The 19,871-nt window shown below is 40.4% G+C and overlaps 1 protein-coding gene across 2 annotated transcripts in view; it reads right to left on the reverse strand.

Annotated features, from left to right (window-relative positions):
• OTULIN (OTU deubiquitinase with linear linkage specificity) overlaps window positions 1–19,871 on the reverse strand; it is an 89,404-nt gene continuing 69,533 nt past the window's right edge. For both annotated transcript variants that reach the window (XM_089674837.1, XM_089674836.1), the window contains exons 8-10: window positions 13,217–13,333; window positions 7,444–7,710; window positions 1–548 (exon numbers count right to left, since the gene is read on the reverse strand). In XM_089674837.1, the coding sequence (XP_089530963.1) occupies window positions 357–548; window positions 7,444–7,710; window positions 13,217–13,333 (576 nt within the window). In that variant the 3' untranslated portion in view covers window positions 1–356. The remainder of the gene's footprint in view (window positions 549–7,443; window positions 7,711–13,216; window positions 13,334–19,871) is intronic.

Here is a 19,871-nt window from a genome sequence, read left to right on the forward strand (position 1 = left end):
TTTCAAAAATCAGAAATGTTTTACTTTGCAAAGGCATCTGTGGAAATCATGTCAGAAATCTGGGTAATAAACCCAAAATTGCCATCAAATATGTATACAGGATCCACAAGGTTCTTAGTTGCCCGTAAATTTCCCAAAATAACAAAATACCCAGTACAAAGCAATTAGAAGTAATTAATGATAACTCCCTCCACCCATAAACCCATTGTACAGTCTTTACTATTCCAAACTAGCACTGAAGTTCTTCCAAGGAGGACCTCCGAAGGTTCCCAGATAAAAGAGAGGACAAGTTCATGTAACAGCACAATCTTAAAACAGTAGCAGTTATCAGTCATTTATATAATATGATACAATATCTATAAACTTGTTTCTTCACATACTCTAACTGGAACGTTATAATGTCTGTCATCTTCCGTTATGAGAGTTACCACAGGCCAATCTGCCTGGTCATCCGGATACTGTGTAACAAATTCGTCTGTTCCATATTTATATAGTCTATACACTTTTATTGTTTGCTGTAATGCATATCCAAGAAGAAACATTTCAACCTAAAAAAAAACAAGATATAAAGAAGCTAAAATATAAACACAGGCACACAAATGTAAAACATTACAAATGTAGCAAGAGGGAAGCTTTTCATGTAGAGGTTGTTTCACAATTTGCTAGACTCATTTTATGTCACAAGACCAATTTAATTATTTGCATCATGTATTTTCCAGCTGCTGCACAATAACATTTCAAATACAATATAGGAAGTAGTACAGCAATCATGCATTTTCTGTGAAATAACTTTAAAACCAATTACACAGGTCATGAGCAGAAGTGGGGAACAGTTTTATCCCTGCAATGTAAAGTGTTTAGAACAGTCAAATATCTCTCAATTATAAAGGAATTTAAAGTGGCTGTAAACCTCAGACAAAAATAGGAACAAAGCACAACCCTCTATAGTGTGTACTTTACTTGAACATTTCTGTCTGCGACTTCCTTCCTCTGCTGACAGGTTTTCCTGACACCAAGAGAAAAATGGTGACAGGGGAGGGCACAACCTGTGGTTGACAGAGGAAAGAAAGCTACAACCTATGTACAGTGGATATAAAAAGTCTACACACTCCTGTTAAAATATCAGGTTTCTGTGATGTAAAAAAATGAGACAAATAAATCATTTCAGAACTTTTTCCACCTTTAATGTGACCTATAAACTGTACAACTCAATTGAAAAAAAAAAAACATGAAATCTTTTAGAGGGGTGAATAAACATAAAAAAAGGAAAATAATGTGGTTGCATAAGTGTGCACACCCTCTTACAAAATATTCCGAAAGACCTTCTTTATATTAAATACTTAATGACTGCCTGTATGTGTTACTGTCCCAACCATTCATTTATGGAAGAAAAAAAAATATACTAGCTCCAAGATATTTAAAGACAACTTTTTTCTTCCATTTAGAGACAGAAAACCATCATTGCTTTCTACGATAGATATATCAGCCAAGAGATTTCAGGAACTTACACAAAATACTAAAACTTTGTAGGTTCATTGAGAAATTCACTATCATATGAATCTTGATCATATCTTGTATAACTCTACTAAACCTTTTTAAAATCAAGCTACTTTTTCAGTTTTCTAGGTTTCCAAATCTCCCCTTCCTTCCTCTAATTACGTGGAAGAGTATAGGAGGCTATTACTTGGCCTGACCAGACTCCTATAGGTATGTTACTTAACTGGGGTGCTACAGGCACAAGTTAGGCTTCCTGAAAGTTGAACAAAGCTTAGTACAAACAACAACTACCATATCTCTTACACATTTAGAGCCTACTTTTGACTATTCTTGTATATACAGTGGGGCAAAAAAGTATTTAGTCAGCCACCAATTGTGCAAGTTCTCCCACTTAAAAAGATGAGAGAGGCCTGGAGTTGGCATCATAGGTAGACCTCAACTATGAGAGACAAAATGAGAAAAAAAATCCAGACAATCATATTGGCTGATTTGGAAATAATTTATTTGGAAATTATGGTGGAAAATAAGTATTTGGTCAATATCAAAAGTTCATCTCAATACTTTGTTATATATCCTTTGTTGGCAATGACAGAGGTCAAACGTTTCCTGTAAGTCTTCACAAGGTTGGCACACACTGTTGCTGGTATGTTGGCCCATTCCTCCATGCAGATCTCCTCTAGAGCAGTGATGTTTTGGGGCTGTCGCTGGGCAACACGGACTTTCAACTCCCTCCAAAGGTTTTCTATGGGGTTGAGATCTGGAGACTGGCTAGGCCACTCCAGGACCTTGAAATGCTTCTTATGAAGCTACTACTTCAATTCCTGGGCGGTATGTTTGGGATCATTGTCATGTTGGAAGACCCAGACACGTTTTATCTTCAATGCCCTTGCTGATGGAAAGAGGTTTGCACTCAAAATCTCACGATACATAGCCCCATTCATTCTGTCCTGTATATGGATCAGTCGTCTTGGTACCTTTGCGAAGAAACAGCCCCAAAGCATGATGTTGCCACCCCCATGCTTCACAGTAGGTATGGTGTTCTTTGGATGCAACTCAGCATTCTCTCTCCTCCAAACACGACGAGTTGTGTTTCTACCAAACAGTTCTATTTTGGTTTTATCTGACCATATGACATTTTCCCAGTCCTCTTCTGGATCATCCAAATGCTCTCTAGCAAACTTCAGAGGAGCCTCTTAAAGAAGAAGGTACAGGTCTGTGAGAGCCAAAAATCTTGCTTGTTTGTAGGTGACCAAATACTTATTTTCCACCATAATTTGCAAATAAATTCTTTCCAAATCAGCCAATGTAATTGTCTGGATTTGTTTTCTCATTTTGTCTCTCATAGTTGAGGTCTACCTATGATGCCAATTACAGGCCTCTCTCATCGTTTTAAGTGGGAGAACTTGCACAATTGGTGGCTGGCTAAATACTTTTTTGCCCCACTGTATATTGAACACATCCCTCCCCCCTAGACAACCTATACTATAGTAACTCTAAGAATAATTGTCAGAAAGACTTTGAAATAACTTGCACCTTAAATTTGGTAATTTTTTGGGCTAAACAATCACAAGGCCTACCTTTTAGAATATGTAAACCCAATATTTCATATTCCTGATATATGTTTGCTGTACTATGCACATAAAATAAAAAGTATCCTGTTTGCTTTGTATTGCTTCTTTTGTGTGAAATTTCTGGTGTTCATGGCAGTCCCTCTGCTTTCAAAAAATGACCACACCAGGCATAAAAGCACAGCGTGGTCAGTTCTCTAGCTGTACTGGGAACTCAGTCTGCACTCCTCCAATGTTAAAAACATCTAAACAGGATCTAGGTGCAAGCACAAGGTTAACTATCTAGCAACTTCTTGTTTTTTTGTAACTGAACTAAATATTTTAGATAGTTAGGTGTCTAGACAGGCTCTTTAGGGTTTCATATACCCTTTAACCAACCACCTTTTCTGGTCATGGGTTGATATACTGGTTTAACCTCTCTATATAGGTTATTGTGATATTTTCTGCTGATAAATTATGTTATTAAATAAACACATTTTCAGTAAAAAAGGCTGTTTAATGTGAGTGGCACAAAAAGCAACCTATGAAGATGGATGAATTGACAACATAAGGAAAAAATAAAAGCTAGCAGTTCCTGCAGGAGTCAGAGCTTACATTCTAATTTCTAAAACTACACATTTATTTAATATACACTTTGGTAAGAGACACATTTTTACCACCAAACAACTGCTAAGCTGCAGTAATGTATTTATAATATCCAAGACAGCCGTATAGTCAAATACTGTAAACAAAGACTGCTGGAGATTGGATGTACTTAATGTATAATGAAAAAAAAATGTGACTAGAAAGTCTCATTAGTGGAGCATATATAACACAAAATGATGCATTTATCTTTTTCATTTGTATTCAAACTTTGAAATATATTGCATTCCACAGCATTAATGGAAAATCAAATACAGAAAAAAAACCACATGACCTGTGAGTGGAAAAATATTTCCAAATTAGTTAGAGCAATTTTCTATATGAAGTTCAAAATGCTTACAATAGAAAGATGCAATAACACATAAAACACATTGTCAGGTATCAGTTATCTGCCTGCAGAAGGAAACAGCCCTCAGTTCTAGGGCATTGCTCTTCCAGCTCTAGGTCAAGATGAAAGCCCAACAAGGTACATAGTAGTGCACATGGAAGAGGAAATCTAGGGGAGAATGCCTCCGCGAAGAATGAAAGAACCCCACTAGTGCAAAGCATACCTGTGCTTCTCCCCCCAGTTTCAGGTTCATAAAAACACCACTAGATCCTCAGAATGGTAAAAAAATAAAAGAGAAAAAGAAGTTCTAGTTTTTGAAGTTTTACACAACAAGTAAAATAAAACATAGAAAACAACAACAGGTATTACAAAATAGGTGTGGCTTAGAGCACAGCAAAATAAAGAGTACTCTTCGATCCATTGGTTATAAATGAAATGGAGAAAGATCTCCAACAGTGCTAGAGAACATTGAACAGTATTGTTACATGACTACCAATGCAATGGCGATGCAGTTAACCACTTCCTGTCTGGACACTTTTACCCCCTTCCAGTCCAGGGCAATTTTCAGCTTTCAGCGCTATCACACTTTTTAGTAAAAAAAAAAAATTCAAATGAGTTTATAACCAAAATTATAATTTTTAAACATTTTTTTTTACATTTTTATATTATTTTTTATTTTTTTTTTTTACATAATGTCACCCTAGCAGTACAGTGTCACCATGGTGACACTGTACTACTTGTGGGGGGTGATGAAGATTTTTTTTTTTTTTTTTTCTACACTGATTGCTTTTACACCCATATAGGATGTAAATGCAATCATTTCTCTTTCTCTCTGTCTGCATTCTTGCAGTCATTGAGAAGTACTGAGTGAGCTCTGATTGGTCACAGCTTGTCACATGGTTCAAGGCTGTTGTGAATAGCCTTGTACCATGTGACCTCTGTGATCATTCACAGATTTCACACATAGTAAGCAATGATGTCACAAGTGACATCTTGCTTACTACTTTGCATGTGATCACTGATTGGGACCTCGTATAGAGGTCCCGTCCGACGATCGGTGTTTCACTGTGTCCAGAGGACACAGCAGGCACCGGATCGTGGTGCTGCGCGCTCCTAGGGAGCGCGCCCAGCTAGAAAAGGCGGGTGCCGTTTATGAACGGCAACCCGCCCCTGGACTGCCACCGCCCCGCCGTTTTTAAACAGCCGGCGGACGGCAAGAGGTTAAAAGTAAAATACAAAAGCAATAAAAAAAGTTATAATGAAAAGTGAAATGTCTTTTTTTTCCTTTTGCTTTTTTAGGGTTGAACATTCAATACAACTAGGATATTAATATGTGACGGGGATGTATTGCAGTTATCTATCGAGCACTGCTGAAAAGTCTATTTATGACTAGCGCAGGGCACAAGTATAGGGTCACACTAGATCTTTTCAATTTTTTTTCACGGCTACCTCTTTATGTACTTTCTAAAGGCAGAATAGAATTTTCCCTTTTTATCAAAAGGCGTGTACATGCTTAACCCCTTCCTGCCAACGCCTTCCAGCCCTTAAATACCGGGAGGCGGGCATTCCGATCATGTGGACACTGTGATTCGCTGTCACATGTTCAAAAAGGTCCTGATCGTAATTATGCATCGGAACGCTTCCCAGCAGTTGCTGGTAACTGTGTTGGAAGTGCACAGGGCGCATGCTCTCAGCACAGAAAAAAAAATTGACATCAAGACGCATATATGTGGCCACTCAGCATTAAAGCCCGCCTGGAAGTAGCATACACGCATACGGCTGGCAGGAACGGGTTAAAGGCTAGGTTAAGCTTTAAATTAAAAAATAATAAATGCACTTGTTTTTGGCAGAAAAACAAATGTGCATTTATTTATTGTATTATATATATATTTTTTTTTGCAGGAACTTGAAAACCATTACATCGACGATTTCTGTTGATTGTGGGTACAATTACTGGGTCCTAAAACTACAGCTGTCAGTTATAGAACGAACACCGTGGCAGATGAGACTCATAGTTTATTTGTTTACAGATCTCTGTGAATCAATGATATAGCTGTGCCATTTTTAGGTGTTCCAGTTGCTACGTGGGAAAAGAACATGGTTTAGAAGGTAGGAGGGGAGGCATTTGCACCTTGTTACACCCTAAATACTCCCCTTTCCCAAACCAAAATCATAACAGATGTACTGTATATAGGATGACATGAATATTAGTGCAATATGCAGTTTGAGTGTCTGACCATTTTTTCAATAAATCAATCAAGTTATATTTTAGTGATTCATGAAAATAACTTGTGTGTCACTTGGCATTGATTTACTTTTTCTTTCTTTTTTTTTTTTTTTGAGCCACTGAATAAAACACAAAATATCTGCTCTCAGTGGAACGGTAAGGCAGCTAGCAAAGGAATCAATATATGCCAAACTCAAAATGTATGTGAATAAATTGCAGCACCAAAAATAATAAAACTAACCCTTATAACAATACATAATTAAATAAATCCATAAGTACTGATAATAAATTCACTATGAGAAATCCTTCAGTGCACATAAATCAAAAATGAATTTCATGTATGTATAAGCTACTACATAAAAAGTCCTGTGTGTTATTAATCAAGAAAAATTCACAAATCAAGTGAGAACATTAAACGTTAATAAACATAGTGTCCACAATCATTAAAATGCATCTGTGACTTTTAAAAGCTGAAGAAATAAATTTCAGCCATGAAGTGAATCCTCAAATCCAGTGATCCCAGCTCCAAAGAGAGGTAATGTGCTTACCAGACCCACATACTCCTTTACAGAGGTTGATTACATGTGTGTAACTGATCCCGAGGTGGATGGATCCTCTCAGCACATCAATCACTCTATATCAGAGTCCCAGCATTTCTTTGCTGCTCAGCCCAGCCATCCAATTCGGATTCCACTCCTCAGTTGGATCATAAAGCACATGGGAAGGAAACTCTCATAGTGACATATATATACACATTTATTTGACCAGTAGATATTACTCAAATATGGAATGTAAATCGCAATATTAAAAAATAAATATAAAATAGTAACAGCCCACAAGAACACTTACAAAGCGGCTGCTGCCGAACAGGCAGCTACATGTAGTGTCAGTGTGCTCAGTCTCTCGTATTGAATTTATTATCTGCACTGATTGATTTATTTGATTGTGAATTGATATAAAGGTCAGTCACCGTGACTTCACTGCTTGCATACATTATTTAGTTCAATGACACACTAGGCAGTCAGGAAAAATGATAAAAAACTTAAAAACAATTTTCAAAGTATGCCAAAAGCTGCAGTGAATGTTCCTTTAGTCCTAATCCACAAACTAAATCTTGAAATATCTAAATTACAACTAAGAACAGTAGATGTCATCTATTCAAACATCTTGATGGCACATACCTGTTCAAGTCCTCCCGAGTGTCCCACTTGATTCAAGTGATTCTTCATAAATTCACAAGGATTATTAGATGTGTTCCTAGCAAATAGCAGCCAAGAGAACACAGGCACTTCCATGCCATTCTCATTGGCGTTGTATAAGTCAATAGCAGTTCTCAGCATCAAAAACTTCACAGCCTCATACAAACTGTACTCGTCTTCTGTTTGAAATATCTCATCACAAGCCTCTTGTTTTTTATCGAAAATCTTCATTTTGCTAATTTCAGCCCACTGCAGATAAGGAGACAAGATTAGAACAAAACACCACTCAATGCTATTACTCTTCTAAGGGACAAGAATGCTCAAGTACACTCTCAAACAGCACATTTGTAAACATTTAATACAAAACCATCACAAATCATCATTAGCAAATAAGGTTGCAAAACTGAATATAAAAACATTCACATATACAGTCAGGTCCATAAATATTGGGACATCGACACAATTCTAACATTTTTGGCTCTATACACCACCACAATGGATTTGAAATGAAACGAACAAGATGTGCTTTAACTGCAGACTGTCAGCTTTAATTTGAGGGTATTTACATCTAAATCAGGTGAACGGTGTAGGAATTACAACAGTTTGCATATGTGCCTCCCACTTGTTAAGGGACCAAAAGTAATGGGACAATTGGCTTCTCAGCTGTTCCATGGCCAGGTGTGTGTTATTCCCTCATTATCCCAATTACAATGAGCAGATAAAAGGTCCAGAGTTCATTTTTAAGTGTGCTATTTGCATTTGGAATCTGTTGCTGTCAACTCTCAAGATGAGATCCAAAGAGCTGTTACTATCAGTGAAGCAAGCCATCATTAGGCTGAAAAAACAAAACAAACCCATCAGAGAGATAGCAAAAACATTAGGCGTGGCCAAAACAACTGCTTGGAACATTCTTAAAAAGAAGGAACGCACCGATGAGCTCAGCAACACCAAAAGACCCGGAAGACCACAGAAAACAACTGTGGTGGATGACCGAAAAATTCTTTCCCTGGTGAAGAAAACACCCTTCACAACAGTTGGCCAGATCAAGAACACTTTCCAGGAGGTAGGTGTATGTGTGTCAAAGTCAACAATCAAGAGAAGACTTCACCAGAGTGAATACAGAGGGTTCACCACAAGATGTAAACCATTGGTGAGCCTCAAAAACAGGAAGGCCAGATTAGAGTTTGCCAAACGACATCTAAAAAGCCTTCACAGTTCTGGAACAACATTTCAAATCCATTGTGGTGGTGTATAGAGCCAAACATGTTAGAATTGTGTTGATGTCCCAATATTTATGGACCTCACTGTATAAACACACACACAGAAACAAAACATAAGTACACTGGCTTATCACTCTTGCACTACAGTGCGGTGTTTTGGGCACAATTCCAATCAGAAACCCCATCTGCATCTGTGGGAAATGAAGAACATCTCCTTGTGTTGTGTGGGTTTCCTCCTAGTGATCCCGCACATGTACACATGTTATCCAGTGCTCCCCCAAAGCAAGTGGTTATTGGTTACATACACTCACATGGACTGTGTGTATAGAAGTATTTTTTGTATGTAGAACAAAAAAGAACAATAACCGACTGATGGAATTAATAGAAAAAAAACCTCATCAAACATATTGGCTAACTGTACAGCTACACTCCAACATTTGTGAAATTCTACCTTCAACACTTTGTGGCTTCATATTCACAAATCCATTTCTGATGAAGTTGCTAAGCAGATTAGCAGAGGAATGCATTTTTGTGGCAATATAAGCCTTGCTGTTCTCTTCACTATAATACAGGATTATGCTAAAATGACATACAAGATACTCAATTCAATCAGTCCTTGATGTATATAGAAAACTTCAGTGTGTAATTATATATATATATATATATATATATATATATATATATACACACACACACACAATTTACAGACTGTGACAGTGATCTATAAAGTCAGCTTGCAGTTCGAAGGCATATGGCCTTGTGCTACAGAACCCTTTCATTTTACCTTTAGAGATGCATTGTTCCACACTCCTTGCTTCTGTACTTTAGACAGACATACAGATAACAATTAATTAATTAGGTATGATTTAAAGTGGTTATAAACCTCAGACGTGATAAATGAACAAAGCATATCCCTCTATAATGTTTACTTATCTCAATTAAATGCAACAAGTATAATTTTTGTCTGCTGTTCTGTTCCTTTGCTGTCAGCCTGAGTCACTGCTGACAAGTTTTCCTGACACCAAGAGAAAAAGGTGACAGGGAGGGACCTCCAGGCCTGTGATTGACAGCCTCAGCTCTGTTAATGTGTGCTGTGTAGAGGTGTGTGTCTCGTCCCTCCAATCAGCTCTGCAGCGTGTTACTTCAGCTCCCTGCTTTTTGAAAGCCCAGACAAGCTGTATAAATTCTGCATTTTGAACGGCAGTAGAGAAGAGAAGACTGCAGATAGACAGGTACAACTTATGTAGGAGGAATTGCTTCATCTCTGTGTATCACCTGAGGTCAATTACTTCACTAAGTATATGTAAAGCTTTACAACCTCTTTAAATACATTTAAAATGTATCCAGCATCCTGATTGCAGCTTGCTGTAGAAATAATCTCTCCAGTGATGCTGCTGTCTCTTTGCAATGCTGAGCTTTCTGGTAACCACATGGCTTTTTTTCAGTGGGAACGCGGGGAAACACAGTTCCGGCACCTCCAGCACTGAATCTAAGTACTGACAAGGGGTGATGGGGTGTGCTGGAGGGTCTATTGATGCTCTCTGCTAGGGGATTTGATACTCGCTACTGGGGGAGTTTCTCTTGATGAGGGAGGGGTCTACTGCTGCTGAAGAGTTAATTGTTGCTGTGAGGGATCTACTGTTGAGGGAGGTGTCTGTTGCTGCGGGCTGCTGGAAGATCTATTGTTGCTGTAGTGGGTCTATTGTTTTTGGGGTATATTTTGCTGCTGGATGTGCATTTGTTGCTGGCAGTAGGGGATTTATTTTACTGCTTTTTATGCTACCATTAGCAATCTCCATACAAATTACTTAACACCACAAAAGGATACTCGGCCCTTTATTCACTTGAAGGGGGGTACTGGTAGGTGGGTAGGCGGTGGAACCAAAAAATGCTGCTCACAGGTGGGTAGGGGGCGGAGACAAGGGGTAACTTGGAAGGGGGGAGTTCCTGCACCTACTGTTTGATAAAAAAAAGCCCTGCCCCAATGCAAGAAGAGTTATGAATGGAGGAGAGGACAGAAATGGGTGGGAAGCTCTCTAACATACTGCAGTGTTAGAATCAAGGCAATAAACTCATGCAGTGCCAGAAATTCAGTGCTGTGAAGATGACTCCGCTTTACTGGAGAGACAATTTCTACTGTAAGTTACAGTCAGCAAGATGTGTAATGCATTTTATTACAGGTAACTTACGGGCCTGAAGCTGTAGTAAAAAACACTTTTTTGTTTTTTACTAAACTTCAGCTTTAAAATATTTTTAAATTTAACTAGTGTAAGCACTGGAATTTGTTTTGACATTAATCTTCTGTTATTCCTGCAATCACACTGGAAGAAAAAGGGCAAGCATCAGCAGCCAACTAGGCTCTGTTGCATGCATTCAGTTAGGTCCATATATATTTGAACACAGGCAACATTTTATTTTTTTTCAGGTATTTGCCAAAACATATTCAAGCTATAGTTATATAATGGATATGGGCTGAAAGTGCACACTCTCAGGTCTAATTTGAGAGTATGTATATCCAAATTGGAGGAAGGGTTTAGGAATTACAGCTCTTAAGAGTAGCCATCCCTTCTTTTTCAAGGAACCAAAAGTAATTACAATTGAATCAAAAGCTGTTTCATGGCCAGGTGTGGGCTACTCCATTATTTCTTCATCAATTAAGCAGGTAAAAGGTCTGGAGCTTATTCTAAGTGTGGTATTTGCATTCGGAATCTATTGCTGTGAATCTACATTCAAGGGAAACAGGCCATTGTAAGGATTCAAAAATGAAACAAATCCATCAGAGAGATAGCAGCAACTTTAGGAGTGGCCAGATCAACAGTTTGGTACATTCTGTGGAAAGAAGAACGCACTGGTGAGATAAGGAACATAAAAAGGCATGGACGTCCAGTAGTGACTGCAGGATCCTCTCTATGGTTAAGGAAAACCCATTCACAACATTCAGACAAGTGAAAGACAGGAGGTGGGCGTATCATTGTCAAAGTCTACAATCAAGAGAAGACTTCACAAGAGCAAATACAGAGGGTTCACCACAAGGTGGAAACCATTCATAAGCCTGAAGAATAGAAAAGCCAGATTAGATGCCAAAAAACATCTAAAAAAGCCAAACCTGTTCTGGAAAAGCATTCTTTGGACGGATGAAACTAAGATTAATCTGCACCAGAATGAAAAGAAGAAAAAAGTGTGGCGAAGGCTTGGAACAGCTCATGATCCAAAGCACACAACGTCATCTGTAAAACATGATGGAGGCAGTGTGATGGCATGGGCATGCGTGGCTTCCAGTGGCACTGGGTCATTGGTGTTTATTGATGATGTGACAGAAGAAGCTGGATGAATTCTGAAGTGCTTAGAGAGATACTGTCAGCCCAGATTCAGCCAAATGCAGCAAAGTTGATTGGACGGCACTTCACAGTACAGATGGACAATGATCCAAAATACACTGAAAAAGCAACCCTGGAGCTTTTGAAGGAAAAGAAGTGGAATATTCTGCATTAACAGAGAATCACCTGATCTCAACCCAATTGAGCATGCATTTCACTTGCTGAAGGCAAAATTAAAGGCAGAAAGACCCACAAACAAAAAACAAACAACTAAAGACAGCTGCAGTAAGAGCCTGGCAAAGCATCAGAAAGGAGGAAATGTCCATGGGTTCCAGACTTCAGGCAGTCATTGCCAGTAAAGGATTCGCAACAAAATATTAAAATGAACATTTTATTTATTTGTCCAATTACATTTGAGCCCCTGAAAATGGAGGGACTGTGTATAAACATGGTTGAAGTTCCTAAAATTTGTACTTCATATTTATTATAATTTATTATATTCAACCCCTTGTATTAAAGCTGAAAGTCTGCACTTCAAATTAAATTGGATTGTGTCTTTTTAATTTATTCTGGTGGCATAGAGATCCAAAAGTATGAAAATGATGCCTGTGTCCAAATATATATGGACCTAACTGTATGTACTGACAGAAGATGGGACCTCATTAGCACTGTGCTGCTTCTGTTGATCAGTGTTTTTGATCATGTGCACAGTGTGAGGAATTTACAGTTTTAATAATGCTTTTGCAAATGCCAAAAATTAAACTATATGTGACTAAAAACCCAAAGAAATGCATAACAGAACTTTTTTTTTTCCTAAATGGCATATGTTCTTTCATTTTACAATTAGCCAGAATCAAGTATTTAAATATTCTGAACAAGCAAGTAAAAGCCCTTAAAATGACCCCCAACTCATATCTGTATCTAAAAGCACTGTGAAGAAGTCAACTCTCAAATTTCACAACACAGGCATTTTTTTCTTTTAAAATAGACCTTGCTGGTTAAAGGCAACTAAATAAAGATAACTGATGGCATCTGTTTAGAATGATTCTAGAGCTTTATAAAAGGTGTATTGTGCAAGTACAGACAAATTTTGGCTGTCAAATAAAAACAGCATGAGCATTATGACAGGTTATAAACAAAAGCTTGCCTATTTGAACGACGCACATTTCATTTCATTTATGCTAATTATTTTTAAACAAAAGTTTACTCTATGTGTACCTTTTTCTTAAGCAGTTCCAAGCATTCCTTTATCCGTAACCCAGGTGTTTTGCTTCCAGGACTCCAAAACCTCCACAGTTTAATCCAATCATATGTTTTATTAAGTTTTTCAGGTAACTGTGAAGAAAAACACAGAATATCACTTTAAATAGAAAGTTTAAGCTCTGAAAATACAAATTGATATACACCAATTAATTGTAATACTAATCTAATGTACGAGTGATTATGTACATTGCCATAAATCCAACATACAAAAAATTCAAAGTAAAAACAAATTAAGGCTGGGTATTCATGGACTGTGTTAGTAGGCAGTGAGCACACCATTGAAGAGTATGTCAACTGCTCGCTGTACAAATGTATAATATGTTTAACCAGTTCCAGACTTTAGGTATACCATGCAGGGGTGGCTAACCTGTGGCTCTCCAGCTGTTGTGGAACTACATTTCCCATGAGGCATTGCAAAGATGGGAAGTTACTGACTTGCAGAGGCATGATGGAACTTGTAGTCCTGCAGCAGCTGGAGAGCCGCAGGTTGGCCACCCCTGCCATATAGGCTTACACTAAAATGAAGCACCTTGGGCCTACTTCCTATGACCTGTATATATCTCCCCATTGGTGCTCCCTGGCTGCCATTGACAGCCAGTACTCATTCTGCATTAAAACAGTGGCTGCAGCTACTCATGTTTAAGTTGATGCTTCCTAAAAAAAAGGGAAGAAAAAAAAAAGGAGACATTGTGGGGTCCTCCCCAAAATCCATGCCAGATCCTAATCCATGCAGGCGACAGGGGCCATCTGGAAGACCCCTTTAAAATAAGAGGGTCCCCAAATAACCTGGCTTACTTTGTTGACTAAATGTGGCCATGATTAGATTTAGCTAATAGTACCCTATGTGTATTTTCAGCTACCAGCAGCATGGTGTAGGGTGCACTAACCAGGAGCTCCGCTCGAAATTTATCCTATTTCACTGATCCTGGGGACTATCTGCCCGTATTTTGCCTCAGCTGTACACCTTCTCCCACCACCTCACAATGTCACCTTCCAAGAAATCGCCAGTGGAAAGCTGGACAGGTTCCAGCATGAAGAGAGAGACATGTGGGGGAAGATGGCACTGTCCCACCTGCTGAACCAGACCAGGCCGGCAGAGGCACAAGATCCTGGAAGCAGACTCGACTTCCAAGGTTGAGGAGGTGAAGGTAGATATTTTGCTCATACGCCAGGACTTCCAAAAGCTGAGAGAGAGGGTCACAAAGACCGTATGCTGGATTGCGACTTTGGCAATGTAACCTCCAGTTGGTGGGAATCCCAGAGGGTGCGGAAAGCGCACACCTCCATCCTTTCTACAGAATGTACTCACTAACACCTATAGCAGAGAGGTCTTTCTCTGCCACCTTCATGGTGGAACAAGCCCATCACCTGGCTGCAAGACCACCACCTAACAGGGCTCCCCCACGAACTTTCATTGCCAAATTTCTGAATTTTGGAGATCGAGACACCATTCTCTGGCTTGCCAGAGAGAAGGGCAATATTCCCTTCGGAAATGTTAAAGTGGAAGTGTTCCCTGACTTCTCTACAGTGGTGCAGTGACGCCGAGCTCAATTCACAGAAGCCAAACGACAACTGTGGATAAAGCACATAACCTTCGCTATGCTCTACTCGGCCAGGTTATGAGTAGTGGGAGATAAATAAGGTACCCTTTTTTTGAGGATCCTGAGGCGGTCTTCGAGTGGCTGGAAAACCGAGGAACATCAGGCCCTGCACCGTCTTGACGCTCTTCTAGGTTACGTGCACTCTTAGGAGCTCCTCCATGTCCGTGGCTTTGGATATTCTGACACCCTATCTGGAAGCCTACGCAGCAGGACTCTACTACACTGGGACCCCAGAGTTTTCCTCCTCCCCCCCCCCTTTTCCCTTTCCTCCTGAAATACTTGCCCCAAGACTCCTCTGTGCTACTTCATTTTCTCCCCCCTTCTTACCCACGGTGATGATGTATATATCCCTATCCATGCATTGACCTTACATACCATTTGAAATACCAACCTTCTAGATGGAGAGCTCAAGCATTCATCAGTTGGATGTCAATGGAACCTTTTATTCCCCCCCCCCCCCATGTCCCTCTCCCCTTCCATTCTCATCCATTATTCTGGAACTAGAGCACCTGGCGCCCCTGTGAGCTGCTCAGCAATTATTTGCTAACCATGGACTGGAGTACTATTGTTATGATTATTTTCATTCTGGATTTTGATTCCATGACCAGCCTATGCTCCACTTGCGGATGTTTTTTTTAGTTTATTTCTTTTTCAGGTTTTTTTTCTTTTTCTGTTTTTGTTGATTTAAGCTCTATATATAGATTGACCACCCTAGCGAGGTCACTTATTAACGCTTACATGTCAATGCCTGGAACACCACTCTTTAGGCTACCTATACCTACTGAATTCCTTATTTTACAACCAGACTACCCTTGTGAAACGTTAGATTTCAGATTAGTAACGTCCTGTATCCAATGCTTGTATAACTGTTACAATACGTGTTCAGTGTTACACTTGTCCCTGCTGATCTGATCACAACTACTATTTTTATTAGTGTTATCATGGCCCCCCCCCCTAAAATTTGTAATATGGCATGTCAGAGGGTTGAGGGCAAAGCCTAAACGCACTGCAATCTAGACTAGACCCACCTCAAATCACAAAAGGCTGATGTATCTGTTCTGGTGGAAACCCATATTACTGGCCTACTGCAGCTTGCTCTTAAACTCTGGGTAGGTTGGTTGTGTCAGGCCCCTTTTACATCACATTCCCGGGCGATGGCAATCCTTACTGCAAAACAATGCAATTCCAGCTTCTGACTTTGCGAGCGATCCACAGGGCAGGTATATTTTCTTACACACACTGATAAGTGGAGTGGAAATGTTGTTACTATGCACCTTCTCCGTTTCAATTTTCTGTTTTGATGATGGCTTAGCCTTTATAGCCCAATACCCCACAATTCCTGCTATATGGCTGGGTGACTTTAACATGGTTATAGATCTCACCCTTCACAAAGTGGGTTCAGATGCCCCTCCTTTAAGCCTGCTTCCCCTTCCTAGATTTAGTAAGCTCTTAGCTGAATTTGCCCTAGTAGATACGTGGAGTCATAGGTACCCTATATCCAGGGCACATTCATGTTTCTCCGCATTTCATTCAAGTCACGTATTGGCTATATCCTGGTATCCAAATCTTTGTTACCGAATTTGGGAGAGGTGGGATTTACCTCCCACATATTGTCTGACTACTTAGTAACCATGCATCTACAGACCCCCCTCTCTCCCACCCATCTGCTTGCATGTAGAGACTGAACCCCTTTTGGCTATCAACACTTCCTGACATGGAGACCCTACAGAAGGAATGAGAAATCCCAATTTCCAATCCAATCGGGGTTCGGCCCCCATTGGGGCAGTCTGGGAATCATTTACATTACATGCCAGACTAATCTTTTCAACTCACATCTCCAGATATAAAGCATCCTCTAACTTGATAATTTAACAGGTGGAAGAGCATCTAATGTCCTTAGAACAAGCATTCTAGGTCAAAATGCAGGCCAGATTAGTCAACAACCTACACTTTGAAAAGGCCAAAACAACAGATCTTTTTCTGCAGAGTGTTTGAGCACGGGGAACGAGCTGGCAAACTGCTTGCCTATCTAGCACACCTGGACCACATGCCACCAGTGGTAGTGACCCTACAAAATGCATCAGGCCAACATCTTACTAACCCTGATCTTGTAGCTTTAGAATTTCAAAACTTCTTCATGGCACACCTTACACCCTTCAAAACTCCTAGATGGTACGGAATCCCATTAGAGTTCTATACAGTTTTGTGAGGCCCTAGTTCCCAACATGCGGGGGGTATTCAAATATATTTTTTACTCCAATACTCTTCCAACCTCCATGAGGGAGGCCTTGTTTGTACTAATACCCAAACCCAGAAAGGATCCCCTATTCCCTGAATTCTACCTCTCCATTTCCCTCCATCACAGTGGATGCAGTGGCAAATAAAACATTTAGCAGAAGCATTACTACAGCTGCTAATGTGACAGCTTCAACTCAAGATACTGGTTGTCAGGGAGTCAGCACCTCCCAGCATCCTAACAACCAGAGACTCATCCCTGCCTGGCTAACTCAGTTGTCAGCCAGGGATTCCTGGATGATAGCAAACAAAAGAGCGAGGACGATGTTAAAAAAAAAAAAAAAAAAAAAACAGTGTGGTCAGCATGGGGTTTAGGAGTGTGGGGTAGGGAGGAATGGGTCACACACTTTTTTTCTACCTTCCCTGCCAGGATGCATGCATGGTGCTGGGAAAAGGTTTTGGTACAGGATTTTGGAGGGGCGGGGGAATTCCCTATTTTGGTTTTGGGTTCCCCTTAAAGTTCATGCTGGACCTGAAGAGCCTGGTATTGATTCTAGGGGATTTCTTTAAAAAATGTCCCTGCCCCTTTGCTTACATGCATCTATCAGTCGGGAATGCTCACTGACAGCTGAATGTACTAACAGGGGTGAGTCACTGATTGTTAGGATGTTAGTGGGTGCTGGCTCCCTGACAATCAGTATATCTGAGCTGGAGATGACACATTTTCAGCAATGGTAATAATACCACTGCTAAATGTCTTAAGTTTTATTTTGCAAGTTTTGTGAATTGACTTATTTATTTCAGGTACTTACATAGCTCCGTCAAGCAGTGCTTTACACACACACACACACACACACACACACACACTCACTCTCTCTCTCTCTCTCTCTCTCTCTCTCTCTCTCTCTCTCTCTCTCTCTCTCTCTCTCTAAGGTCCATAACTTACATTCATACATACACATACTAGGATACTAGGGCCAATTTAGACAGGAACCAATTCACCTACACACATGTCTTTGGAGTGTGGGAGGAAACCGGAGTACCAGAAGGAAACCCACGTAGGCACAGGGAGAACATGCAAACTCCAGGCAGGTGGTGCCATGGCTGGGATTCGAACCAGCGACCCTTGTACTTCCAGACGGAAGTGCTAACCATTTAGCCACTGTGCTGACTTTAATGCAATATAATTTTTTTCTGTGATATTTACTACAGGTAATCACCGCAAATGCGTGATGCAGTGAATTGACCCCACTGTCACAGTGTCATGTGTTTGTTGAATATTTTATTTTTTTGTGAATGAGTAACCAGGAGTACTTTCTATTCCTTAAAGACTTGTTTACATGTGCAGCCAAGAGGCAGTAAAACCAGGTAGTTGAGCCACAGTTTTACTGCCCATGGCCACCCACCTTAACAGACATTAATCGCTCAGGGCTGTAAACATTCTGTGGCCAGTATGGTGTGCTCTTCTCCGCCGATTACAACTCATGCAAGAATCTGTGTCATTTACAGATCTAAATCAGGCGGTGAAGGGTTGGCATATCTCCTCCCCACCACCTGTCAAACTCCACTGTGGATACCTAAGGGGCCCCCCCAAACATGTTATTTAACCACTTGACCTCTGGAAGACTTGCTCCCTTTCTTGGCCAGGCCATTTTTTGCGATACGTTACTTTAACCACTTGGTAACTGCGCTATAGCCCAATGACGGCTACAGCACGGTTACCTAGTTCTAGGAGGGCGTCATATGACATCCTCCTAGAACACATCCTCCCACGTGCCACCAGGGGCACGCACTCGGTGATCTCTGTGATTGTGGTGTCCTGTGGACACAGCTGATCACGTGATGAGGTAAAAGGCCACTCACAGCGGCCTGTTACCATGTGATCAGCTGTGTCCAATGACACAGCAGATCACGGAGCAAATACAGTTGCCGATTATCGGCAGCACTTTCCTCACGCCGTCACAGCACGAGGAAAGTACTGCCGATAACCGGCAGCTGTCACAGAGCAGATCGGCAATGATCATCATTGAGGAGCTCAAATTTAGCGATGACGTGAATAATATTGCATAAGTGTCCCGCAAAGTAACAGCGAGAAAGTGATATTTGGAAATAAATATAAGTGACAATAGTGAACAGTCCAATATAAGATACGATCATTCGGATGAATAGCAAAAAAGCGTCCAAGCAATCTCCGTGATGAATAGGTGAAAGTGACAACGTGCTAGGAAATGCAGTATGAATGCACTCATAATTAAATGCGCTCATATTAAATGCGCATAATAATATATCCAGCTCCTCCACAGGTAGGGAAAACTTCCATTACAAAGATCATGGTATGGAGAAAGGAAAAACACCACTGGCTTCTCACAGCACTACAGGGATGACTCCGAAACCACCACTAGCCTCTAACTGCATTACAGGGATGACTCAGGAAACCACCACTGGCCTCTAACTGCATTACAGGGATGGCTCAGGAAACCTCTCCACCATGGACAGAGCCAGCAGGAATAACATAATCCACCAGGACATTGCAGAACATGATGCCCATCCTCTCTTCTCACTAGCCGCCGCTAAAAGTCCTCCATGTTTACAGCAACCCATGTGATGGGGAAGCATATGCATTTTTTTTTTAAACTCTTCCCCATACCCTCGTCAGGCCTTATGGCAATGCACCCCAACAAAACCCTAATGAGAGCAGACCATACTTTTAAAGGGGGGGGGGGAGTTGCCCATGTAACAGGGATGAGAGTAGTCCAAATAGTCCTACAACTTCC

This window comes from Staurois parvus, unplaced genomic scaffold (genome assembly GCF_062004578.1).
Source record: "Staurois parvus isolate SC_StPar_1 unplaced genomic scaffold, SC_StPar_1.0 ptg000153l, whole genome shotgun sequence".
NCBI classification, from domain to species: Eukaryota; Metazoa; Chordata; class Amphibia; order Anura; family Ranidae; genus Staurois; species Staurois parvus.